The sequence below is a fragment of the Thamnophis sirtalis genome, unplaced genomic scaffold (genome assembly GCF_051295495.1).
Source record: "Thamnophis sirtalis isolate CommonGarterSnake01/CBP01778 unplaced genomic scaffold, rThaSir2_p1.2 scaffold_10, whole genome shotgun sequence".
Lineage (NCBI taxonomy): Eukaryota > Metazoa > Chordata > Lepidosauria > Squamata > Natricidae > Thamnophis > Thamnophis sirtalis.
In genome coordinates, this window is record NW_028261390.1 from 56,652,854 (window position 1) to 56,678,669 (window position 25,816).

Below are 25,816 nucleotides of genomic sequence, written 5' to 3' on the forward strand. Positions count from 1 at the left end.
ACAAAGGTGGGGGTTATTAAGAGTGAGTCTGTTTCCTGCCTAAAAACATGTTTCTCCATTTCTTATCCAGGGAAATATAATATTCTGCCTTTTCAATATTTCCCAAGATATTTCATTTTTGTAGGAGAGGGATGGGTTTTAACTTCCTACAATGATACAAGTGCATCTGCAATACTATATGGAGTCCTGATTGCCATACCATATTTAAAACAGCATATATTAGAACTAATGTGTAAAAAGTGCAAAAAAGAGCAATCAAAATGATTGGGGCTAGTTGACTATTTTCTATAGAAAAGCTATAATATGTAAGACTTTTAGCTTGGAAAACTTCAAAGGAGGGGGAATAAACTGAAATGTATACAATTATCAATCACATGGATATGAGAGGTGGATTTTCTTACTGCTCAAACATTAGGGTCAGGAACTCAAATATAGATTATTGCTTAGGAAGGAGTGGGAATTAAAAAAATTTAAAAGCTTGAGAATTAAAATTTACTATTCAGCACTATATATGCACAGTATGAAAGATAGATCTATAGCAATAGCAGTTAGACTTATATACCGCTTCATAGGGCTTTCAGCCCTCTCTAAGCAGTTTACAGAGTCAGCATATTGCCCCCACAGTCTGGGTCCCCATTTCACCCACCTCGGAAGGATGGAAGGCTGAGTCAACCTTGAGCCGGTGAGATTTGAACCGCTGAACTGCAGATAACAGTCAGCTGAAGTGGCCTGCAGTATTGTACCCTAACCACCGCGCCACATCGGCTCTATGAAGGCTAGAAGATTCAACATTATCTCTGAATTGGAAAATCATGCCTCCAAATATTAGTCATAAAGGAATAACAGCTGGATATGCCCTTTTGTGCTTGCAAGCAAACCAGAGGTATCTGGTTATCTACTATGACACACAAAGTGCTGGATTAAAGGACTTTTGTCTTGATCCAGATGATCTACTTTTATGTTTTTTCAGATAGTTTTAAATTAAAATTCCCAGGTAAAAGGGTCAGTAAGTTTAATGTATTCATATGTTATAATATAAGTTTTCAAAATTAACTAAATCAGAGGTCCCCAACCTCCAGTTCGTGGACTGGTACTGGTCCATGGCATGCCAGCAACCAAGCTGTGCAAACAAGCGAAACCCCATCCGCAGGATGCAGGCAGCATGCAAAACCACACCTCCTCTGGTCCATGGAAAAACCTCCATGGAACCGGTCCCTGGCGTCCAAAATGTTGGGGGCTGCTGCTTTAATTGATTCAGTAGGGTATAACTTTGATAAGCATATATAGAATTGCATTTTATTTGTATATCCATATGATAGTTTATAAATACATATACAGTTTAAGTTTGTTAAGTCCTAAGCGATTGATTGTTGGCTAACTCAGTAATTTCTGTGTATGTGTAGATGGGATAGAAAGCAAATTATATACTGGAGTTCCTATTATAATGTGATAATGATTTAAAAATCATGGCTTGATTCTCTATCAGCTCTGATAACATGCCCCAGGACCAATGGATTTTGAGTGGTGGTTTATTATTTTTTCTACTATTTTTCAGCACTTTACCATCATACATTGATTTACCTTGACAATTCTCTATAAACTTGTAGCCAGCAAAAGTATTTTGAAAAGGGGATACTTGCTGACAGTAGTGACTCATATTACTTTCAGGCCAATTTATTTTAAAATTAGGATTTGGCCTCTATTTTTTTTTCTTTCAAATTAAACCTCTGAAACTTGAGCTCTAGAATCTTGACCATCACTAGAGATCAGCAAAGAATTAGATTTTTCTGTTGCCATCTAACAATCAAATTGCTCGTAGCCCAAATCTGATAGCTCCATCCTTATTTCTTATTTCAAAATTCTGTTGACAATCAACAAACTTTCTTATTTTTTCTCAATGCACATAGATATGATAGTTCTTGTTCTAGTACCCCCTAACTAATATGGGATTTAGCAAGGAAATCTACATCAATATGAAAAGGGTTATTAAATGTGTCCTTTTTTAGAATATTCACCTCGAAAAACTGGAACGAGCCACTCCCAGTTGTGCTGTGATAAGCGTTCATTACTGCAAAATATTAGGAGTGCAGAAATAAGTATCTTTAGTATTGTAGGAAGTTATCACCCAGCCCTCTCCCAGAAAAATGAAATATCCTAGGAAATATTGAAAAGGCAGAATATTTCTCTGGATGTGAAAAGGAAGAAACATGTTTTATAAAGAGAGAGCTTCCTGCCGCCTCCCACTTTGTCAATGGGCCATTAAGGACAAGGCAGTCCCTTTACATAATAAAGAGTTCTCCCCTTCAGCTCCAGGGGGTGGGGTTAAGGCATGATAATATTGGCCCTTTACCCAACTCACCACATGGCATCTGAGAACTCAACCAAACCTGGATTCAACACGCAGCCTAGAGAGTTGCCCCTGCATGGCCCCATGGGAGTCTGACAACCAATCAGAATACAAGCTCAAGATCAAAGGCCAGAGAGGGCATAAAACCAGGGACTCAGCATCTCAGTCGGCCCTTCTCTTTTCTCCACCAACATTGAAGCATGTGACCATCTTTTCTGTTCAAGACTCAAGACCATGTTGTCCTGTCCACCATTAAAACCATCTTTCCAAGCAGCCTCCATGTCTCCAGTGTCTTTTTCCCCAGTTGGAGCCGAACCCAGAAGAACATTTCTTCTAACAGTATAATTTTTTATTCCTTTCGAGAAATTTCAAAACTTTTCTATTTTTTTTTTTAAACCAAGAAAAGCCTCGCATACCTTTAACCCTAGCTTTCAAAGCTTTGCGCCCAGCTTCAGCAAAGCTTAGAATCCCGGTGACAAAGACAAGAGGGGGCGTTGTGCGTTTGGAAAGATTGCAAGATTGAGATGCCGAGCTCTGAAATCGCAGCCAAAGGCTGAAGGTGGGGGGCGCTGTATGTGCGCTACGCGTGAGACTGAACAAACACTTTCAGATTTTTTTCCCTAGTCATATGACTGATCGGCTCCATTAATGCCAGTCTAGGAAAAAGAGGGAGGCGCCTGCCCTGTTCCGAGAGAGAATGAATTAAGTAAGCTCGGCTTAGCGCAAGTCTGGATGTCCAGCTTGGAGCTGGCATGGGGTCTACTACTAACGCTGCAGAGATAGGAAGTCTTGATCGTGGCTGGCTGAGGGGGTCTGTCGCTGGCGTGCCCTGATTCCACTCCCATACTCCGCTCAGCTCAGGAGGAAGCGCAGTAGCATGGCTCCGACGCTGCTCCAGAAGCTGTTTAACAAAAGGGGCGGTGGCCGGCTCAGTAGTGGCGACTCGACCTCTTCCCCTTTTAGACTGTCCAAGGAATGCTCAACCTTCAGGTGAGGAAATGCAGTCGTTATCTTAAGGCTTCCTTGGTGCGTTGGTCATTCTGATAAGAACATCCACTGTCCAAAACATGGGACGCGTAGGGAGTACTTTTTCTCATCTATATCCAGTTCTTCTTATCCTTTGTAGACCTTCCATGTTCTTCAGAGTCTTACTTTTATTATTAAAAGTGCAATATGTCTTTCGTTAAATTAGCCTAAATCCTAACTCCAAAAGGGAACGATCTTGCGTTCTATAATTTCCTGCTGGTCGTTTCGGTTTAAGAGAGTAAAGCACTACACCAAGAAAAATCTGGTTGTAGTTTAGGGTTTTATTCTTTGTAATGGCTCTTAAATGGTTAAAACATGTTGCACATGTCCAGTAACTGTAATGGTCCTCATGGATAATTTGGGGAGTTAAAATTATCTCTTTGGAAAGACCATTATTACGGCATCTCCTTTAAAGTACTAAGTCTTATAAGTACATCAGAGAAGTCTTAATTAATTCAATAAGATTGCTTAATAGACATACATATGGTTGTGCTCTTTATTGTGTTTGGTCTACATTGAGCTTCCGAAAACATATCTAATAGAATTTTTCTTACAACTTGGAGCGTTCCCCTCAAAATATGGATTTTCACTTCATCATTCCCAGTGAACCTCAACAATAGTTATACTAGCTGGGGATGATGGGAGCGCAGTATATCTGGAAGACAACAGGATGGGGATGGCTGGCCTGATTTAAAGTAGTGTGATGTGATGAACTTTAGCCTGCTTCTCAGCTTCAAGGATGAGCTTGAAGTGAAAAAGCAAAGGAGAGGGACAGCAGAGAATGAACATGTGACTCTCTCTGGACCCTTTGAAGAAGTATGGGATAAGATTATAATTTTCTTGTGGTAGTACTGCTACATGATTACTGTGTTTTACAATCATTCCTTTATACCTTTATAAATATATGTCCCACTGTGGTTACTAGACTGTTCTCCTATGCAATTTAGCTTCAATTAATAGTGAGAAAGCAGGCTTATATAAAGTTCTTATTTATGAAAAAAATAATAAAATGTACTTCCTGATTCATTTCTTCTAAATATATGTGCATGTTTTCTATTGTGATATTATTTTTAAAAAATTTAATGTTCTGGTTCTGTCATCTGTTTTTATCTTCTATTATACCGGTATGTTCCTTGAATGTAAAAGTAAGTTGCTTTTGAATGCGTTGAGTCTGAATTCTGTTGACTATTGGCACATTTGAACAAATCTAGACCCACTCAAGAATATCTGAATTAGGCTGGCAATTACCATAGTATTGTATTTTATACATAATTATATTACAGTCATAATACAGTAGAATCCTATTTTTATTCTCTTACAGAATATCAAAATGCAGTTGTACTGTGAAAGCCTTTATGCGTCTTAGGTCCAATAAATGAAAATAGGGAAGAGTGTGGGATAAAAATGGCCTGTAAGAGTGTTGGGTCACACTAGATAATAATAATGAGGTCTGTATTTTTATATCACAATTGTAGAATGCTACACTTGGTGGACCTAACATGCCCGAAGAGTCTTATAGACAATTGATTTTTTTCCTTCTGAATAAGTATGCATATATGCATGCATGATACAAATGTAATACCAAATATAAAAAAAGAAACAGCATAATTCAACTTTTGTCTTCTAGCCTATAATAAATGTATGTGGCATAATTCTACATTCTCCTTACAGGTGCTCACACAAAAACCATATAGTATCAGATTTAGGGACAAAGCAATAAACAGCAATAAAAGCTGCATAAACCAGAGGGTTCCACCACAAAAGCGCGTAGGACAAAATCGCGCTCGACAAAAGCGCGCTGTGACGTCATCACAGCGCGACGAAAAAGATCGAAAAAATGTAAAAATAAAGCTAAAACCTTCCCCTAACCCCCCCAAACCTAACCCTAAACCTAACCCTAACCCTAACTCTTAACCTAACCCTAAACCTAACCCTAAACCTAACCGTTAAAGTAACGAAAAACGTAACGCTAACCCTTATCCTAACCCTAACGCTAACGCTAACGCTCTAAAGCTAACCCTAACCCTTACCCTTACCCTAACCCTAACCCTAACCCTAACCCTTACCTTTATGTGAATCGGCTTGCTTTAATTTAATTTTTATTAATTTTTATTTGAATTTTTCGATCTTTTTCGTCGCGCTGTGATGACGTCAAAGGCGCGATTTTGTCGATCGCGCTTTTGTCGTCCGCGCTTTTGACGGGTCACGAACCAGAGATAGGAAGGAAATAGATGAGTGGGGCTATGTGATATTCCTAATAGTTTTAACTTTAGTAGAAACAAAGGAACTCCCCATCTCCACTTGAACTAGATTGCTGAGGGGAAAAGCATGGGATGATCAGATGAGTATTTCTGTTTAAAAGGATTTGGTTCTTTTATTGAACACAAGTTCCAAAGTAAGTCCGTTGCTTAATTAGAGGTGTACTGGATGCAGTCTAATAAAAATGAATTTTAGATGCTGTAAGTTAGCCTTCTATTAGAAATTATATAGCCAAATGAACCAGTTAATAGTCACATTAAAGTATAATGCCATCCATGTACTGTATGTTCATTGAACAACATATGGAATCCATATAGGAATTAGTGGCCATCACTTTTCACACAATAGCTTTTGGATGCTAAAGTTTTGTGTGGTATAGTTTTGTGCATTTTACGAATAGGAGTAACAATCTTTCTATTATAGAGGTATTTCTGTTTTTAGAACATAAGCAGTTTCTAAAATGCATAACAAGTTTAAACAGTTATCTTAACTATTGTTTTCATATTGTATCTCAGTTTACATGTCACCATAAACTACCATTTTGAATGAGCAAATAAGAATGTTGTTGCAAATACAGCAGCCTTGTTCTGCTTGGGTCTTCTTGCAAGCTGCAATGGATGAACAATTCAGGAAGCTGGCATTCATGGTTTGTTTGATATAATGTGCAATCCAAGATATTAAACTTGGCTTTTAGTTTAGCTGGAATAAGCAAATAAGTAATTCTAATGTTTGATCTTTGTTTCTTAAAAAGAATACAAGCCAGGGCTCCTGATTCAGAGACAATGATAAATCATAGATAAGGATTTCATAGTTTATTCAGTTGCTTTCATTGGTAGAAGCAGTCAGGGAGGCATAATTGACATGCTTATTCATAAAGAGCTAGAATTCTGGTTATACAGGCAAATCAAATTTATCCTTTTTTTAACCTATACTTTTCAGATATCTACCTCTATTTGCTCTTTCCCTTTCCCTTGTATTTGCTGAATAAATGGTTTAGAATTTGATTATTCATTTCTTTTGGGAAAAAAGTAGTCAAGGCTAGAGTGATGACATCACATGTGTAGACAGTACACTTTCACATGACATCCTATTCCATTCTTTGTGACTGTTTATCTTGTGATCCATTTGCCAGATTCTGCCCTTTTGATCTCTCTGGCTCTGTATTCTCTATTGCATGAAAAATAGGATGCATCTGGGAAGTTCATATATAGATAACAAATGTTTTTTACTTTTTCTTTTTAGCCTGCAGCACTTTGTGCTGCCTTTTTTCTAAAGGTAATAAAAATTAAAATAATAAATTTTAATAATAAATACCCATCTATAGATTTTCTTAATTCCTTTTAAACTGTTGAAATTACAGTAGTGGCATCACCACATCTGGAAATTGCTAATCTCAAACTTAGCTACTGTATGCATAATGTATCTGAGTGTCTTAAATCTTCACATGTTTAACTTTAATGAATGATTCAAAGTTCTAATATATTAGAGTGATAAAACATCTCAGTATAAACATCTACGTCTTCGTTGACTTTAATACTTTTGTGATTGTTATTCAACTTTCTGTCTAGATAATTCTTTGTCCTGTTCATAGCTTGCTTTGCTATATGATTTTTTTTGCAAAGAATTACTTTAGCTATTCTAAAGAGCCACTTTTGTTTCTCCTTTTTGGCATCTATTACAGCTTTACAGTATCTTTTTAAAAGTTTATTTTGTATTGCATCTTAAAATAATGAAAAAACTGGAAAAACACAAATATAAAAATACTTTGTCAAAGAAAAAAAGATACCACATTTTTCGGAGTATAAGACGTAGCGGAGTATAAGACAGACCTAGGTTTTGAAGAGGCAAATTTTTAAAAAAGTAGGTAGGTAGATAAAGGGATAGAGAGAGAGAGAAACAGAGAGAGAGAAAATAGAGAAATACAATAGGTAGGGAGGGAGAGAGAGTGTGTGTAGGTAGGTAGGGAGAGAGAGAGAAAAATAGAAGGATAGAGAGAAATACAGTAGATAGGTTGGGAGACAGAGAGAGAGTGAGTAGGTAGGTTGGTAGGTAAAGAGAAATACAGAAGGTAGGTAGGGAGAGAGAGTAGGTAGGTAAGTAGATGTTTCCAGGTGTATTTATCCATGTTAATTGAATCATTTTTTTCAAAAACAAAAAGCATGAATAGCCTTGGGGAGGCTTGCAGAGTGCTCCTGGGGGGTGGGGTGCCCCAAAAAACAAGCAAAAACGGCCCATTTTTCTGAAAATGGGCCTGTTTTTTGTCAAAAAATTGCATGCATAGCCTTATGGAGGCTTATAGAGTGCTGCTGGGGGCGGGGGGGCAAAAAATGAGCTGTTCTTTGCTCATTTCTGCCCTCCCCAGCCCCCAGGAGCTCTCTGAAAGCCCCCATAAGGGTATGCACGGCCATTTTGGTGAAGGGGGCGGGGTTTCAGGAGGCAAAAAATGATGTATTCGATATATAAGAGGTTCTATGCAGGCAGTTAGCCAAGATTGTGTCTTATTCTATATCTTCCCTGAAAGAGCTATATGGCAACTTGAGACTTAGTGGTTCAACATTTTGTTTAGGTTTTCTATTTGGTCGTGTATCTAATACACCTTTTTGTTTTGGTGTGCATATATTGTAATGTAGCTAATACATATTTTGCTTATGGTGAAAGGAAGGGAAGGGCATAGCAACATACATTCCTTTAGTTCCTTATAATTTGGTAATCAAACCAGTCCAGCTAGTTGTGGTATAGATCAGTGTTTCTCAACCTTGGCAACTTGAAGATGTCCGGACTCCAACTTCCAGAATTCCCCAGCCAGCATTCGCTGGCTGGGGAATTCTAGGAGTTGAAGTCCGGACATCTTCAAGTTGCCAAGGTTGAGAAACACTGGTATAGATTGCCAGATATAAAACTTGGAACGTATGGATTATCTGTATTCTGAAACAAACATTGACAGACACTGACTTTTATTTTATGTCTCTGATATTGTAAAGCACATAAGAATTTTTTCACTGTAATTGTTTACTGGTATTCCTAAAAATATTGGAAACAGAATGAGATGATCCAAATACATTCTACATTCCAAGTTTCTGACAAAGCGATGTACTTAGCAAATGAAATACCAGTATTTAATTCTTCAATTTGCCATTTCAGATTTTATTCAGATTTTTTCATGAACATTTTATATAACTTCAATTAAAATAGAATGCCCTTTAATATCAGATGAAGAGATTGACAAAAGTAACACATCTTTACAAGCATCTCACCAAGCTCAAGGTTGACTCAGCCTTTCATCCTTCCAAGATCGGTAAAATGAGGACCCAGCTTGTTGGGGGCAATATGCTCACTTTGTAAATGGATTAGAGAAATACTGTGAAATAGTATAATATATAAATGCTTCAAGTTAACTCTGCTTTGTACAATGTAGCCTTCATGACTGTATTCTAATTCATACATCTTCAGGTATTTAATTTAAAAGACCACATATGTTACATGGGTAGATCACTGATGACTACACCAACAAAAAATATGGAAAGTAATAAACAAGAAGGTTTGTCAGTCATAATCAAAATGTATTTTTTAACATCTAAAATTTCACATTGGAGTGTTTGAAAAATTTGCTTTTAATACATACCAATAGCAGTTCATGGGCTTCTAATATCATGGCTTCCCTATTTTTCTATTTACATGGCATATACATGCTAATCAGCCAACCCTTAACAGCATATAACTCACCAGATCTGTAACTTGGATTGAAGCAGACAAAATAAATTGTAACATAACACTGTAAATTAGAATAAATCAGAATAAATATCGAGCATCATAATACAATCATTTACAGACTAGGAATCTAAATATTGAACACAGTAGAACCCATTACAGGTAGTCATTACTTAAGTATGGTAACTGAGTGTGGCAACTGTCGCTAAGCAACATTGTCTAAAATGTGATGTCACGTCACTATGCCAACTTACAATGGCAGTTGCAGCAAAGCTAACTCATGTTAAGGGAATCCTGCATCACTGCAGCACTATATGGCTACGTAATCTCCATTGTGACATTGTGTCAACTAGTCTATAAATGGTTATTTTATGTATTTGGATTGAATTTGCGTTTTTGGAAGCTGGAGTGAATGTCAGAAATGGTGATTTTAAGACCATGGCATCCTGCAGCTTCATAATTGCAAGTGAGTTGCTAAGTATTTGAATCATGATCAATGCTGCAGCAGCTACAAAGACTGGTCCTAAGTCCCCCCCCCCATTCAGCACGACCAAAACTGGTCGCTGAACGAATGGGTTCACCGACAAAAGGGCGACCGACAAAAGCGTGCCCGATGAAACCGCGGCGACAAAACCGCGAGTTCTAAACTGCGCCAACGAATGAGTGCTGAAGCGCGCTGACAACAGCGCGCTCTAAACCTAACCCTAAACCTGGCCCTGACCCTAACCAATGTTCCCTCTAATTTTTTTTCCGTGTGAGCGGAAAAGTATAGTGTTTGAGCAGCACATTTTCATACCTGAGCACCTGGATTTTTTCCATAGATGTCACCCAAGACAACGAACTTAGTGTTATTTGAAACTCAATTCTACCATGTAAATATCCATTAAGTAACGAAATCTCCCTATACAGGTAAGTCCTCAATCTACGACCATCATTGAGCCCAAAGTTTCTATTGCTAAGGGAGACATTTGTTAAGTGAGTTTTGCCCCATTTTACAACCTTTCTTGCTACAGTTAAGTGGATCACTGCGGTTAAATCAGTAACCTGGTTGTTAAGTCAGTCTGACTTTCCTACTGACTTTCCTTGGCAGATGGTTGCAAAAGGTGAGCCCAGGACACTGCAACCATCATAAATATGAGGCAGTTGCCAAAGATCCAAATTTTGATCATATGACCATGGGGATGCTGCAATGATCATGTGTGAAGAACAGCTGTAATTCACTTTTTTCAGTGCTGATGTAGTTTTAGTCATTAAGTGAACTGTTGTAAGTTGAGGACTATACTTTCCCCCTTACTATCCAATAGTCTGCAGTGATATTAGCAAGTTATGAATAAATTACCAACTGATATAGATTAGCAATTGGAGCACTTAAAGAAGCAAACAAAGAGGGGAGAGGAAGGGAGGGAGGAAGGAAAGAAGGGAGAGGGAGAGAGAGACAGAGACAGAGGGAGAGACAAAAAAGGAAAGAGGAGAAAGAGAAAAAGAAAGGGGAGAGGAGGGTGGGAGGATAAGAAAAAGAGGCAGAAAAAAGAAAGAGAGAGAAAGAGGAAAGGAAGAAAGAAGGAAGGAAGGAAAGAAAAAAGGAAGAAAGAAAAGAGGAGAGGAGAGAAGAGAAGGAATAGAGGCCAATAAAGCAAACAAGGAAAAGTAAGGAAAAAACTTTCACTGGAAAACACTATTTTTCCATCAGTGCAAAACTTTCCTAAACAAGGTTAATTTTCTGGATTTTGACTTTCCGGTCCAGGTGGACCAAGAAGCCTTTATTTTCTTTTTCTAAAATCAAAATCTGCAGAGCACCAGCTCAACTCCCCCTTCCTGCGAAAAAAAAGTGGCTGTGTCTTGAGGGTAGTTTTGAACCAGGTCTCTTAAATCCTAGTCCAGCGCCTTAACTATTAAGCCCCTCAAGGAATGTGTAAAATAGCCCTTCCTAGGGCTTCGTCCTGTTTTTTGTCAGAAGTAAACTCTGGTAACAAATGGGGAATTATAATAACCCCAATCAATTTTGCTTTCTGTAAACTGTGACTCAAATTATTAAAATGTCACTGCCTGTTTTATAATTTCAATAAAATTGTTAGAGACACATGATTCTTTCTAGCATGATTTCATACAAAAGCATTTTAAAGGTTTTAATGTGTTATTGAGAATAAATAAAGATTAACATTAGGCATAGAATTATAAAGTGTGAGTGGATTAAAATAGAATTTAACTATTATCACAGTCCCTTCCTACCACTGTATGGCTCCAAGGTGCTAAGGCACCCTCATGTGTAGATCCAAAATGAAAGTCTCTAAGAATATGGGTTATTGTGAGGGGTATTTTTTTCTCTTAAGTTTTTTAAAATTAAAATTTCCTAATTGGTGCATAAAATATGTTGCAAAGCAAGTCTCCAGCTTCTTCATTTCTGCATTCTGAAATATTTTTTCCTGTGTGAAAGCTATTCATAAGGTTGGTTTTATTCCTGAATATCTAGTAAATAAGCTTATATTTCTCCTATATTCTGAAGTTATACCAATCTTCTTGTGTTTTAATTTCAGACATAACATTTTTGTCTCTGATTGCATTGAAAAACAGAAGAAACAGATAATGTTAGAAAACTTGGGAGTCCCTATTCGGGCGGGGGGGGAGACAGACGATGCCGCTGTGCCCGGGACCCCTCCTGTCCCTCGGGGCGGCGCTGATGTCTCTCTTGTGGGGCGGGGGGTTGCGGGGAGTTCCTGGAAGCAAGGAGGTGGTGGGGGGAGATAGCCAGGGTCCGCGTTTGGATCTTTCTCCCGGCCTCCAGCTCTTTCCCCAGAAGGAAACGCCTTCCTCCCTCCGTGTTACGCTGAGCCTCGTTTAAAGGCTGCGGTTTTGAGCTCAGGCAAGATGGGAACAAAGGGGGGGGGGGTTGCACAGAGCTTCTTCAGCTCTGACAGGATTGTGGGGAATGGGAGGATTTCTATGCCTTGCGGACAGCTGGGCATTTGCATCCCCCACTTCCTAACTCCTCACTGTTGCAGCCATTGCTGGTCCAACACGATTTTCCTCCCCTGGGATGGCAGCGGAGCCCCGGGGCTGCTTCTTCTGCGTCCGCTGGACTGGGGCTGGGAAGGGGGCGGGAAGAGCGGCGGGGCTGGCTGTGGCCCGTGGTGGCAGGCTGGTTCACCACCTCCTCCTCCTCCAACAGGCAACAGCACTGCCGGATCCAGTTGTAGCCGCCTGCAAAACGTTTCCTTTACAGAGTTTCTCTGCGCGGCAGATAGAAACTCTGCGCGGGGCTTTCTTGCAAGGTGCGCGGCCGCGCAGGCGCGCACCTTAGAGGGAACAGTGACCCTAACCCTAAACCTGGCCCTGACCCTAAACCTAACCCTAAACCTGACCCTAACCCTTACCTTAACTTAAATCACGCTTCTGTCAGCACGCTGTTGTCGGCATGTTGATGACATCACGGTTTTAGCGCTGCGGTTTTGTCGGCACGGTTTTGTCATGCGCGCATTTGTTGGGTCACGGAACGAATGGTGTTTCAATGAGACTACCTGTCATAAAGACCATGAACAGTCACAGCAGTCTTGCCATCAAAGAATCATGGAATAACCAGATTTGTACAAAGAGTCTACCTTTAACAACCATAATTAGAAATGGAAATTGAGTCATTAAGAGAAGCAGCTGCTAAGTGAAACCACAATTATGCTTCTGATTTTACTTCAGCTTTCCTTTACTTTATAGACCTGCGGAGATTATAAATATGAGAATTAGTCATGAAGTTAATTTTGTATTACTGTTATAACTGCAGACTATTTAACTCTGAACTATGTAACTGCAAAGTATATAACTTCTTTGCCTGAAACCTTTCTGCTGCCAGCACAATCACGTTGGTCTTGGTGTGTAAATGAACAAACCAAACAACCGCTTATTCTTTTTAAAATCTTTTTCTCACCATTATCTCTGTTCTGTCCCCCTCGCAGGCCAGACAGATTGCAGAGAAAGCGATTTGAGCAATGTACTTTGAGTAGTGTGTCTGTGACTCCCACTCTCAGGCTGTCACCATGATCACATTGCTTTCAATGTGCACAAGAGCAAACCATTTACTTTCTTGTAATCCCTCTTTTCAATCACTCTGGTCTGCAGGGAGGGAAAGAAAGAAAAACATAAGTCAGGCACAGAACAACACATATAGATTCTAATGACAATCATGTGATGATACTCGTGTCATGCCATAGCAACTCCTTCTGCACCCTCTTGCAATCCACAGCACCCATCTCCCTCCCAGCCATGCTTGCACCGTGGCAACAGCCTACACACCCACATTCCACAGCATCTCCTGGCTGCATTTGCCATGTGACAGCCACACACACATATGCCCACACACTCTGCAGCAATCACCTGCCTGCTGGCCTGCTTGTGAGCTGCCTGAGACATGTGACTTCCTTGTGGCTTCCTCATTGTCTTTGCTGTGAGAAGCCAACCAGAAGTCCCAGGTCACAATCATGTGACGTCCTGGGTTAATGACCTACAATTCCTGCTTAACAATGGCAGCAGGGACTGCCAAGATTGCCATCATCAAGCAGTGCAGCCATTCGGCAGATTGTATAACCGCGTTGCTTAGCAATGGAAATTTTGGTCCAGATTACCATCATTAAGGAATATATTAAATATTATGAATGGACTCAGACTGACTCTTCTCTGACTTACTGCTTTATAGGTAGTCTTCGACCACAATTGAATCCAGAATTATGTTGTAGCTGATTTCAGCCATAAGTTGAGGTATTGTGCGAATGGATCAAATTTTTAAACATTTTTGCAGCAATCCATAATCAAATCAATTTTCCCCAATTGGTGTTTTTTTTTTTTTTTTGCCAGAAATTGGAAGTAAACACCAGAAACTGATTTTAAAAACAGTGCAAATTGTGCTCATGTGGTTGTGGGATGCTGCAAGATAGCTGTAAAGTGAACTATTTGCCTAGCAACCAAAATGTGGACAAGGATGTGCGAGTGGGTGCAGCTGTTGTAACTTTTAAAAATGGTTTGTAAGTAGCTTTTGAGGAGTCTGACATAATTCAAATGGTCATAAAGCAACAAGTCCTAAGTTAAGGACTACCTTTATAAAAGAGAGGGGAAGAAAAGCATAATCAGACTTTCAAGATTCTTGTTATAGACTGTTTCAATGAAGTATAGTTCTACTCTTCCTGTGGAATCAGTTTCCTGATCTGGTCAACCTCATAAGACAAAAAGCAATGGATGGAAATTAATCAAGGAGAGAAGCAACCCGAATTAAGGAGAAACTTCCTAACAACAAGCAGAACAGCTTGCCTTCAGAAATTGTACGTGCTCATCACTGGAGGTTTTTAAAAAAAGACTGGACAGCCACCTGTATAGGATCTCCTGCTTGAGCAGGGGGTTGGACTAGAAGACCTTAAAGGTCCCTTCCAGCTGTTTTCTGTTTGATTGGGCTGACACCATCTGGCAGCCAGCTTCATTGCTGGCTCAGCCTACAGTACAAAATAGAGCAGGTTGAATCTTAATCAGGATTTTGGAAGGCTATTAAGACCTGTTTATTCCAAGAAATCTTCAGGGAGTGAAGTAAGATGTTCCTTGCAATTTGTGATTACTGTATTCAGTTCAGTAGGATCAATTTTATGTATTTGTATAATTTATATTTGATATGAGTGGCTTGCAATTGAAGTGGCTTATATAGCTGAAAATAAGGGAAACAAAACATCAAAATATTTTTTTAGTTTACTTAGTTTGCTTGAAATAAATATATATATATTTCTGGGGGGAAAAACACAGCTCAAGAGAGGACAGGCTCAATCACCAAATAACTTCAGCTTGAAACATTCCGGTTCTTTGTAACATTTTCAGTTAAATGGCTGTTTTATTGCTGCTGTGCAATTTCTCTAGCTGTTAACAGTAACACTGGCTTCAGTAAATGAGCTCATTCATTTGGCAGTTGATTGCAAATTACTCTTCAGGCCATGTTACCATGCTTAGAGAGTCTATCCATGTAAAATAAAGACATATGTGAGAGAACACTTCGTTAAGTATTTGGCAATTCTTCATTGACAGTAAAAGAAAAGAAAACTGTGAATAAATTTTATTGCAACTTAGGCAATGCTGAGTGGTTTTGCACATCACATTAACCCTTAATGTGTTTTTTGCTTATTATAGCATGCAGACTCAACCAATACAGCCATTGTGTCTTACAGTGCAAATCATGATTAAAGAAATTATGGCTTAAGACAAACCAGCTTGTTTTTAATCTTAAAATGATATTTTGTGTATAAAACACTTATTAAAATGGTAAAACTTTATTTTTTCCTTTAGAAAATAGGCAAAGTAAATACAATATGATAAATAATAGTTTGAGAAAGACATGAGTGTGGACATAAGAAAATGTATATAAATATACATTTATATACAAATAATATATTTATGTATATAAATATATATATATATATATATATATATATATATATGTGTGTGTGTGTGTGTGTGTGTGTGTGTGTGTGTGTGTGTGTGTATATATTCAAATACATGTCAATCATGAGGAAAATTAAAAACACTAGGGTAAACAGTATAATTAAAAGTAAATAAGTTTGGTTTCATCAACAGAATTGGTTTTGTTTCTAAAGAATTCATTGTATTAATGAATTCTTTAGACTAAGCAAAGTAGTATTGGGATTTGGTTCTGCTGGTTATACTTTTGAATTGGTCTTTCCTCCTTAAATTGGGTGTTACAGGAAATTAGTTATTTCAGATATTTTTTTAAATCCCCTTAACAAGTTTAATACGGTATTATTCCCATGTTATCTACTTTCTGTATAGGGATATTGGAGTTAATAGATCTCAGGAAATAATATATGGAATGAAAAGTCATGAGGGAGTATTATATGGCAGACTTTGAATCAAAAAGAAATATTCTTATCCTTTTGGGGTCATGGAATATAGAAATCCCATGTATGTGGATACTTACATAAATTGATGGACATCTAACTTTTTGCAGTACACTCACACAAAAATTTTAGCTGGAAGTCCTACAATTCCACGACACAATGCACCCTAATTGTATTTAGGAATGCAGCTATAAAGGGGTTTTTGTAACTTTGATCCATCTTCACCAGTCCCTTGCATTTCAATTCATATAAGCCCTCTCATTACATTTGAAGGTACCAAATTGGAGAAGTCTACATTAAAGTTTTGTGTTTTGAAAACTATCATTCAATTGGATAACTTTTTTCAGAACAGGAAAGCAAAATACTAATTGTTGCAGTTTTAAGGCATTTCACAGGGTCAATGTATCATAGACCCCAGCAGGTTGGTAGCATTTAGTCAATTTTAGCCAGTCCCTCAAAAGATAAGCATTGTGTTAATACCCATGTTTTCCCAAAAATAAGTCCCGGTCTTATATTTTTGGAGGCTGCAAAATAAGCATTAGGGCTTATTTTGGGGGATGTATTACCTTTTCCATGTATGGAGGCCCACTCTGCTTGATCACGGCCGCAATGGGGCAGGAAGCCACACGGTGCCCCAGTGCTGCTACCTGTGAGGCAGGAGCTGCCCCACATGCCCCATACCAGCTTACCTCAGGGGCCCTGCAGCTGTGGCACCAGCACACTTCTCAGCCTCCTGCCATGAGCAAACAGAAGAAGGGGGCCAGCGGCCAGGTAGCCTCTTGCTGGACATGACTGCCGGTCCTGCCAACATGAGGCAATTGTCAGGATGTGGATTCCCTGACTGAGGGGCCCCTGACGTAAGCCACTGTGGGACGTGTGGGGTAGCTCCATCCTCACTTGCCTCACCTCAACTTGTGTTGGCCGCACAAGTAACCATACGGAATGGGCAGTTGGCTGGCTGCACAGGCTTTTAAGTAGGGCTTATTTTAGGGGTAGGGCTTATATTAGGCACACGTGTGAATATCAGGCTAGGATTTATTTTCATGCTGGGACTTTTTTTAGGGGAAACACGGTATATGTATCAAAAACCATCAGAGTCATCCAAAGTAGTAGATTAGACCTTTTTTTTAAAGGAAGAAATCAAAAGCCACTTTTTAATATATAGCAATAGCAATAGCAGTTAGACTTATATACCGCTTCATAGGTCTTTCAGCCCTCTCTAAGCGGTTTACAGAGTCAGCATATCGCCCCCACAATCTGGGTCCTCATTTTACCCACCTCGGAAGTATGGAAGGCTGAGTAAACCTTGAGCCGGTGAGATTTGAACTGCCGAACTGCAGCTTAGCAGTCAGCTGAAGTGGCTGCAGTACTGCACTCTAACCACCTTGGCTCTTATAGCTACAAAGAGAAGCATTGGTCATAATTCTATAGTCACTACAGCTGGTTTAATGTCTGGATTGTACAATATATAGGCATTGATCCTGTTTGTACAGTTATTACCAAATATTTATTAGTACTCCTGTCACCCCTTATTCATTTGCCATGCTCACTAGAGATACAGGAACTGTAATTAAAATATATAATTTTAAATATTTTAATATTTAAGGTGTCTATTGGACAATAACCCTCCTCCCTGCTGTACATCTTGCTCCTTCCATGTCCATATTATAATTCATATTGCTGTAATTATGTCAGTGGTCTTACAGGTCTTCCTATCTCTCTGAAGAGTATTTTCTCCATTTTTTTAATATAGTGATTGTCTGAGTTTATTTCAAAATCAGTCCTTAACATATTCTATTCAGTAAAAATAGGTTGACTCCTAGGAAAGCTTTATGATTGCGTTACAATGTGGCTTACAAAGACATGGAAATCACACAGACACAGACACACACGTGTGTGTGTGTGTATGTGATATATATGTAGTACTGTGTTATACTTCCTGACGTGAGTAAACTAGTGATTTTACTTTTAAAAAAAAACAAGAACTGAGATTTTCTTATTCTAGGATGGAAGTATTTTTAATCACTTTTAATGGCATGCACTTTTGCACTGGATTGTAGCTACTTTAAAAAAAATTAAAACTGGTAGGAATAGAGTATTTTGTGCAGAAATCTAGAGTTTATCTTTTATTCTTATAGTTTAGTTGCATTTTCTGCATATAGGAAGACTATTGTATTAAAGAATTGCATACATTTTGCACTAGAACATTATGCAAGAGAAGTGAAATTAGAACCTCATCTTTCGTAAGAGGTCACTGCATTTTTATGGTCAGACAGAAATATGAAAGTAGTCATACAATGTAATTGTTATAACATTCTTTGAATTCTTACGCAAACTCGTCTGAGCAGTATTGGATAATTGGACATTAGCCAACTAATATTGCAATATAATAATTATTTGCTTACTTTAACAATTTTCTCAGTGAGCTAAATTGAACTTTTCTTTTTTCTACTAATAAAGTATTACTCATTCTCAGTATATTTTCAAAAATATTTTCTGACTACAAAACTAAAACTATCCTCTGATAACAAAACTATTTGCCTTGACCATGAATTTTAGAAAACAACTTGAATCCAATTGCAGGCTGAAGTAATTTTCTCATCAGAGATTTCCAAGCATTCATTCATTTCCACTGTAACCAATTCTAGAGTGTTTGTAATGTTGCAAACCTGTGTGTAAAATGAGGCTTGGCATTTTGTCTTTTTGAATCAAAAAGTGTTGTGCAAGCAATGTGGAGGAGAGTTGACCGGAAGATAATTCTGAACCCAAAAAGAATATGGAAAATTAATCTTTATTCCTTGATTTTCCCTTTTTACTGAATCTTCAAATTCAAACCCATAAAGATTGAAAGAAAATACATGTCCTAATTCATGGCTACATTTCCACAGCTGCTCCTCTTTTAATTACAATACCGGTATCTTTTCACTCACAGTATTTAATATAGCCAGCAATCATTATCTGTTTGCATTATGTATCACTGTTTGGATTCTTTCGCTTATTAGATTGTTAGTTTAAACATTCAGTGCAATAAAAGAAAAGTTTGAGATATTGTCTGAATTGTAGTATACTTTCTTTTAAGATTTGTATCAGGGTGTGCTTGGGACTATTTTTAATTAAAACATTTTACCTATGTCACTTGAAGGCTGATGAAATAAGTTTCAGTTGAACTGGCCATTGTACACAATTTTTATTGATGACAACTAATAAAAATTATTGTGATTCTGATATCTGACATAGTGATGGAATGAATTTCTAGTGCCCCTCTCTGAAGAAGGATATACAAACCATTAACTATAAGCCAAAAAAATTGGCAAGTTTTAAAATGCTAATTCTAGGTGTGTTCTGGAAGATTGACTTGTGGTATTCCAGATGTAGCACAAAGATTAGGTGGTGACATCAACCTATAATGAAAAACAGAAATTGAATTTGTATAATGTACAGTTAGAGATACAGGATGTTTTCACTTGTACTGTCCCAGGAAGGATTTTTGAAATCTGACCAACACAGAATGTGGCATCATCATCATCATCATCATCATCATCATCATCATCATCATTATTTATTCATTAAACATGAAACTCAGTCAACTGAACATTCAAAAATGCATCACAAATACCATTGACTGGTGTTAATGGTTGATATGGGCTGCTGTAGCATTCTAGGTATCAACCAAGTATCTTCTTAAAATATATGATGTTCCGAGTAGTGCAGTTCTTTACAGTTCCGCTGGTGTTATTGCAGAAAGCTTCAGTTCATTGATGTCTTTTATAAAATTCTTGGACATGGTACCAAGTGTCCCAATGACAATGGGTATCACTGTTACATGTTTCATCCATAATCGGGTAGTTTCGATGGCCAGGTCGCGGTATTTCTTGAGTTTTTCCAGTTCTTTTTCTTTGACTGGCATTCTCCTGGTACTGCGATGTCAATAAATTGTACGTTTCGACCCTCTGTAACTGTGATATCTGGCATGTTGTGTTCCAAATGACAATCATCTGTATTCGAAAGTCTCACAAGACCTTCACCTTCTCATTTTCGGTAACTTTTTCAACTTTGTGCTTTCCATTCACGATATTATCTGCCTCCAATATGCCTAGGTATTTGTAACCGTCATCCTTTGCTAATGCTTTCACTATGCTTCCATTTCCCAGTTCTATTCCTTCTATATTTTTCCATTTTTCCTTGCTGCAAATATAGCACATTTTTCAAGTCCAAAGTTTATTTTGATGTAACTGCTGCATAATAATAATAATAATAATAATAATAATAATAATAATAATAATAAATAAATAAATAAATAAATAAATAAATAAATAAATAAATAAATAAATAAATAAATTGTGTGTTGTCCTGATTGTAATTGGAGCCCTTGGAGCAATACCTAAAGGGCTACCTCGCTATTTGGAAATTCTAAATTTATCGGACTTGAACATTCTGATTCTACAAAAAAAACACCCTACTTGGAACAGCTTATATCCTCTAATATTACCTTAACAATTCCTAGGTCCTTGGTTAGGACTCAAGCTGTTGAGCTACCAACCAGCCCCAAAGACTGTGAATCTCACCAAAGATTAAATAATAATAATACTAATAATAATCACCAAATGGAAGCTACTGAAAGAGCACGTTTGCCGAAGCTGAACCAAGTGAACCAGAAAGAATTGGGAAATGTATCAAAAAAGGTCAATGGGGCTGTGCAAATCATTTGAACCACTACATTAGCTGAAACAAACCAGTTGATGTATGAAGCAGCCTTCATAACCACCAAAGAACTGGGTTTGAAAATACAAAAGAACCAAAGAGGCAAGAAGGGGAAGCCTAAGTGGAAAATTCGGCTGGAATTGAAGGTCAAAAAATTTTGTGGAGACTTGAGCAACTTGAAGAACCTAAGGCAAGGTCAGCTAAAGAACAAGCAGGTCAAAATCAGCCTGGAAGCAAGATACAATTTGGAGAATAAGGAGATTGCAGTAGTAATTGAAGAGCTGAAGCAGAGGGTTGTCATTGCTGAAAAGATTAAACGATATGAAAATTGAGTAATTCAGTTCAAGGAAAACTCACAGTTCAGAGCAAATCAGCACCAGTTTTACAAGAGCTTAGAAAGTGAAGATGGAGTAACAACAAATGAAAATCCTGATAAAGAGAAAGCTCTGAAATTCTGGAAGAATTTGTGGGAAAAAACAAGAAGTACAACAGAAATGCAAAATGGATCAAGCAGGTTGAGGATTCTGTTAAATTGCATAAAATAACAAAAGAAATGGTGCAAAGCCAGTCAAGAAAAGTGAAGAATTGGAGTGCACCTGGACCAGATGAGCTAAGTGGCTTCTGGCTAAAGGCACTTACAAGTGTGCACGAAAGATTGGTAGCCCAAATGAACCAGATATTAAAAACACCTAAAAAGGATGAATGGATACTTGGAAAGAAATGACTTGCTTCCTGTAGAACAGAAAGGATGCTGCAAAAACTCAAGAGGAACAAAGGGCCAATTGCTGATTGACAAGCTAATCCTAAAGAATTCAAAGAAAAGACGAACCAACCTTTTCATGACTTGGATAGACTATAAGAAAGTGTTTGATTCCGTTCCCCACAGCTGCATCAAGAAATGCCTGAAAATCTTTGGCATCAGCAGCAACATAAAAATCATGGAAACTTCAATGAACCTCTAGAAAAGGAAGCTTATGGCTAATAGAGAAGAACTGGGTGAACTTGAAATTAAACAAGGCATTTTCTATAGTGATTCCCTTTCACCTCTCCTTTTTATACTGTCAATGCTACCACTGACAACCATTTTGAAGAAGGTGAACTGTGGATACTAATTTCACACTTAGTATACATGGATGATTTGAAGCTGTTTGGTAAAACAAAAGCTGAACTGAATTTATTAATTGAAAGCACAAAAGAATTTAGTCAAGACATTGATTGGCATGTTTGGAATTGACAAATGAGCAACAATGGCAATCAAAGCAGGCAAGGTCATAGAAGATGATGGAATAGAACTTGAGAATGAAGAAATGATAAAGGCAGTAAAACCAGAAGAAGGTTACGAGTACTTGGGGATTTTAGAGGCCTCTGACTTAATGCATAATAAAATCAAGGAATTGACTTCAACCAAGTACATTCAACAAATTTGCAAGATATTAAAGTCCAAATTGAGTGGAGAAACATAAAAGCAATAAATTCCTGGGCTATACCTATGATCAAGAGCCAAGGTGGCGCAGTGGTTAAAAGCAGCACTGCAGGCTACTGCTAGATCAGCAGGTCAGCGGTTCAAATCTCACCGGCTCAGGGTTGACTCAGCCTTCCATCCTTCCGAGGTGGGTAAAATGAGGACCCAGATTGTTGGGGGCAATATGCTGACTCTCTGTAAACCGCTTAGAGAGACCTGAAAGGCCTATGAAGCGGTATATAAGTCTATTGCTATTGCTATTGCTATCTGATACTCTACAGAAATAATTGACTGGACCCAGATGGAGTTGGACAATTTGGACAGAAAAACAAGGAAACTTATGACAATGAATCATCTTGCACCCTAAAAGTTATGTTGACTGATTATTATATCTACCAAGAGCAGAAGGTGGTCGAGGACTCCTACAAGTAAAGCAGACTGTGGAAGAAGAAAAACACAGCTTGAATGACTACAACCAGAAAAGTGAAGAACCAATGATTAAGGAAGTAAATAAAGGAGGCCTTCTGAAGACAACTAAGTTGAAAGCTGAATACAAGAAAGAAGTAATTGAGAAGCGAGCTGAAAATTGGAAAAGCAAAGCTATGCATGGCCAATACTTGAAAAGTATTGAAGGCAAAGCTGACCAAAAGCTAACTTGGAACTGGTTAAGATCAGAAGTACTGAAAAAAGAAACAGAAGGCTTTATTTTGGCAGCTCAAGAACAAGCCTTAGCCACAAACTACAGAAAGGCAAAAATTCAGCAGGTTACCACCAACAGCAAATGTCGCCTCTGTAATGAGAAAGATGAGACAGTTGACCATTTGATCAGTGGGTGCAGCAGAATTTCACAAACTGACTACCTACAACGCCATGACCGAGTTGCTAAGATCATTCACTGGAAATTGTGCCAGAAGTTTGCATTTGAGCACAGCAAAAACCACTGGGAACATCAGGTTGAGAAGGTTCTAGAAAATGAAAAAGTCAAGATCTTATGGGATTTCAGAATTCAGACTGACAGGCAGTTAGCCTGCAACACACCTGACATAACAATAGTTGACTTTGGCATGGGAACCAAAAAAGGTTCGTCATCACTGCTCTATACAGTTTTTGCCAGGAAGACCACTTTTTATGTGTCTCCAGATCTTCATATGTTTACAAGAAAAAATTGAAACATTTATTATTGAAACTCTGTAATCTTTAAAATATTAGTAAAACAGTTCCAAAATTTTTATATATAGTGAAATATAAATTTGCTTTCATTAATTGTAGAATTCATGGTCTGTTTCTAAGGATTGAAAACCGACCAGTGTATTGCCAAAACATTTGTGCCTTAGATACATACTTTATCAGATACATATCATAGACTGAGATTAATGAATAACTATATATTTCTTATGTAGAAATAAATAGGTTGGTCCTTAAGTACAACAATATATTATTTTTGGTGCAGCAGACTTAAAACTATGTTAACAGATACATATTTCTGAAAGTTCTTGCTAATTCTTAAATCTGTACATGACTATTTTGTATGGGAAAGCAGCAATTGATCGATTTGTGGCAATCGTATCCATGTCAGTATTGCATGTAAAAATACAATAATCTATCTAATTTCTCAGTAAATCATGTTTTTTAATTCAAACCACATTTGTACAGATTATGTTAAAGTATTTTTCACATCTGTCCTATGCAGTTTATGTAAGTATTGTTACACAGTTCACCTGATGCACTTTTATAATATTTTATCCCTAAAAGGTGATTTCTATAAATATATCTAAACATATATAGTTGTGATAAATCAATATAGTACTACCTCCTTAATTCATGATAAATTTAGGAAACCATGCACTGATATAATATAATGATAAAGATATAATTATAAATCTATTATTGCTATTGTTTTTTTATACCAAATTGTGTAGTCTCAGTTGCTCATCCACAGATAATTAGATTTTTTTAATAGCAAATGAATGTACTACAGCAATCATAAGACTAAATGATTAATCTCACAATACTTCCCTCTTTCCAAGAAATTACGACCAACTGAATTATGAAATTTGGGAAATGTCCTAGCCTTGTTGATTAGTTCAGATATATTAACTCTTATTTTATTACGTTTATCCACTGAAGATTCTTCCAGTTACCTTCCCAGTTTCAAATACAGTTCTTTCTAAACTTGATCTACAATGTATCCAATTTATAGGGAAATTTCATTGATTAATGTAGGTACTAATATGTACCCAACAATTGGTACATGTTAATGGAACAGTGATTCTAATTTAGACTAGATTTATATGAGGCCATCAAAATCTAGATAAAAGATTTTCATTTGATAAATGTATTTTAACTCAGAATATTTGGAATCTTTTTGATTGAAGGGGCTTGGAGGTTTCTGATGAGGAACCGGATTGGTTTTCCCAGCATTTAATATTTCCATTAATTTATTTTATCCTTGAATCATGTTTAATTACAAATAAATGCACTTTCTCGCTGGTTGAACCAATATTTTTTGAACATGTCAAAATTTACTCTTTTTCCTTTTTAACATAGCTTTGGAAGCTCTTGAATACTGAAAATATTAAAGGGTTATAAGGAAGATATCTATAAAATGTATCATCCACATATTTTATAGATAAACCAGAAATTCATGTTTACAAATATTCTTGTTTGAGATAATGGTAAAGTTTCACATTATCTCAGGTTACAATGCTATATAAATTGTCACTGTGTTTGAGTTGGGAGTCACTGTATGAATTGGGAAACTATATAAATCTGTTCAATAAATGAGTAAATAAAAATTGGAATGAATCAGACTTAATCTTCCTAGAGTTGCTAATAATTTGAACTTGCTTAAGTATTTGGAATATAACGTATTTTTTGAGTATAAGATGCACCGGAGTATAAGACGCACCAAGATTTTGAAGAGGCAAATAAAAAAAAGTTTTTGCACTCTGCAGACCTCCAAAAATGGCTCGTTTTTCACAAAAACGGGTCCATTTTTCGTCAAAAAAAAAGGTCATGCATAGCTTTTAGGAGGCTTGTAAAGTGCTCCTGGATACTTGGGGGGAGGGGGGAAACGAGCAAAAAACAGCTAATAATTAAGTATTTATTTTTAATTTAGATTACTGATTAGGAGAAGACATTTCAGAATTAACTTCTTTCTGGGCTCACTTTGAAAGTTACTACTTGACCCCCATCAAAATCATGGAAGACAACGGGATCTATTTTATAACATCTCTCTTTCCTTATCTACCAATCACCTATCTCATTATTCATGAAATGTTCATATTATAGATAAACATCTGTTTGTTTGTTTTTTAAAGTCAATCAATCTATTTTTGGAGGTAAACTGGACCTCATGTAATATTAGTATTTGAGATCAGTTGACTTCTGATGGTGCGGTTTTAAAACATTGATTTTAAAGTTGAAGTTGATTAATCTCAA

At 37.4% G+C, this 25,816-nt stretch overlaps 1 protein-coding gene across 1 annotated transcript in view; it reads left to right on the forward strand.

Annotated features, from left to right (window-relative positions):
• Positions 1 to 3,012: 3,012 nt before the first annotated feature.
• The window catches only part of FNIP2 (folliculin interacting protein 2), a 63,879-nt gene continuing 41,075 nt past the window's right edge, over positions 3,013 to 25,816 (forward strand). The window contains exon 1 of the mRNA XM_014062311.2: positions 3,013 to 3,337. Coding sequence (XP_013917786.2) covers positions 3,225 to 3,337 — 113 coding nt within the window. The 5' untranslated portion in view covers positions 3,013 to 3,224. The remainder of the gene's footprint in view (positions 3,338 to 25,816) is intronic.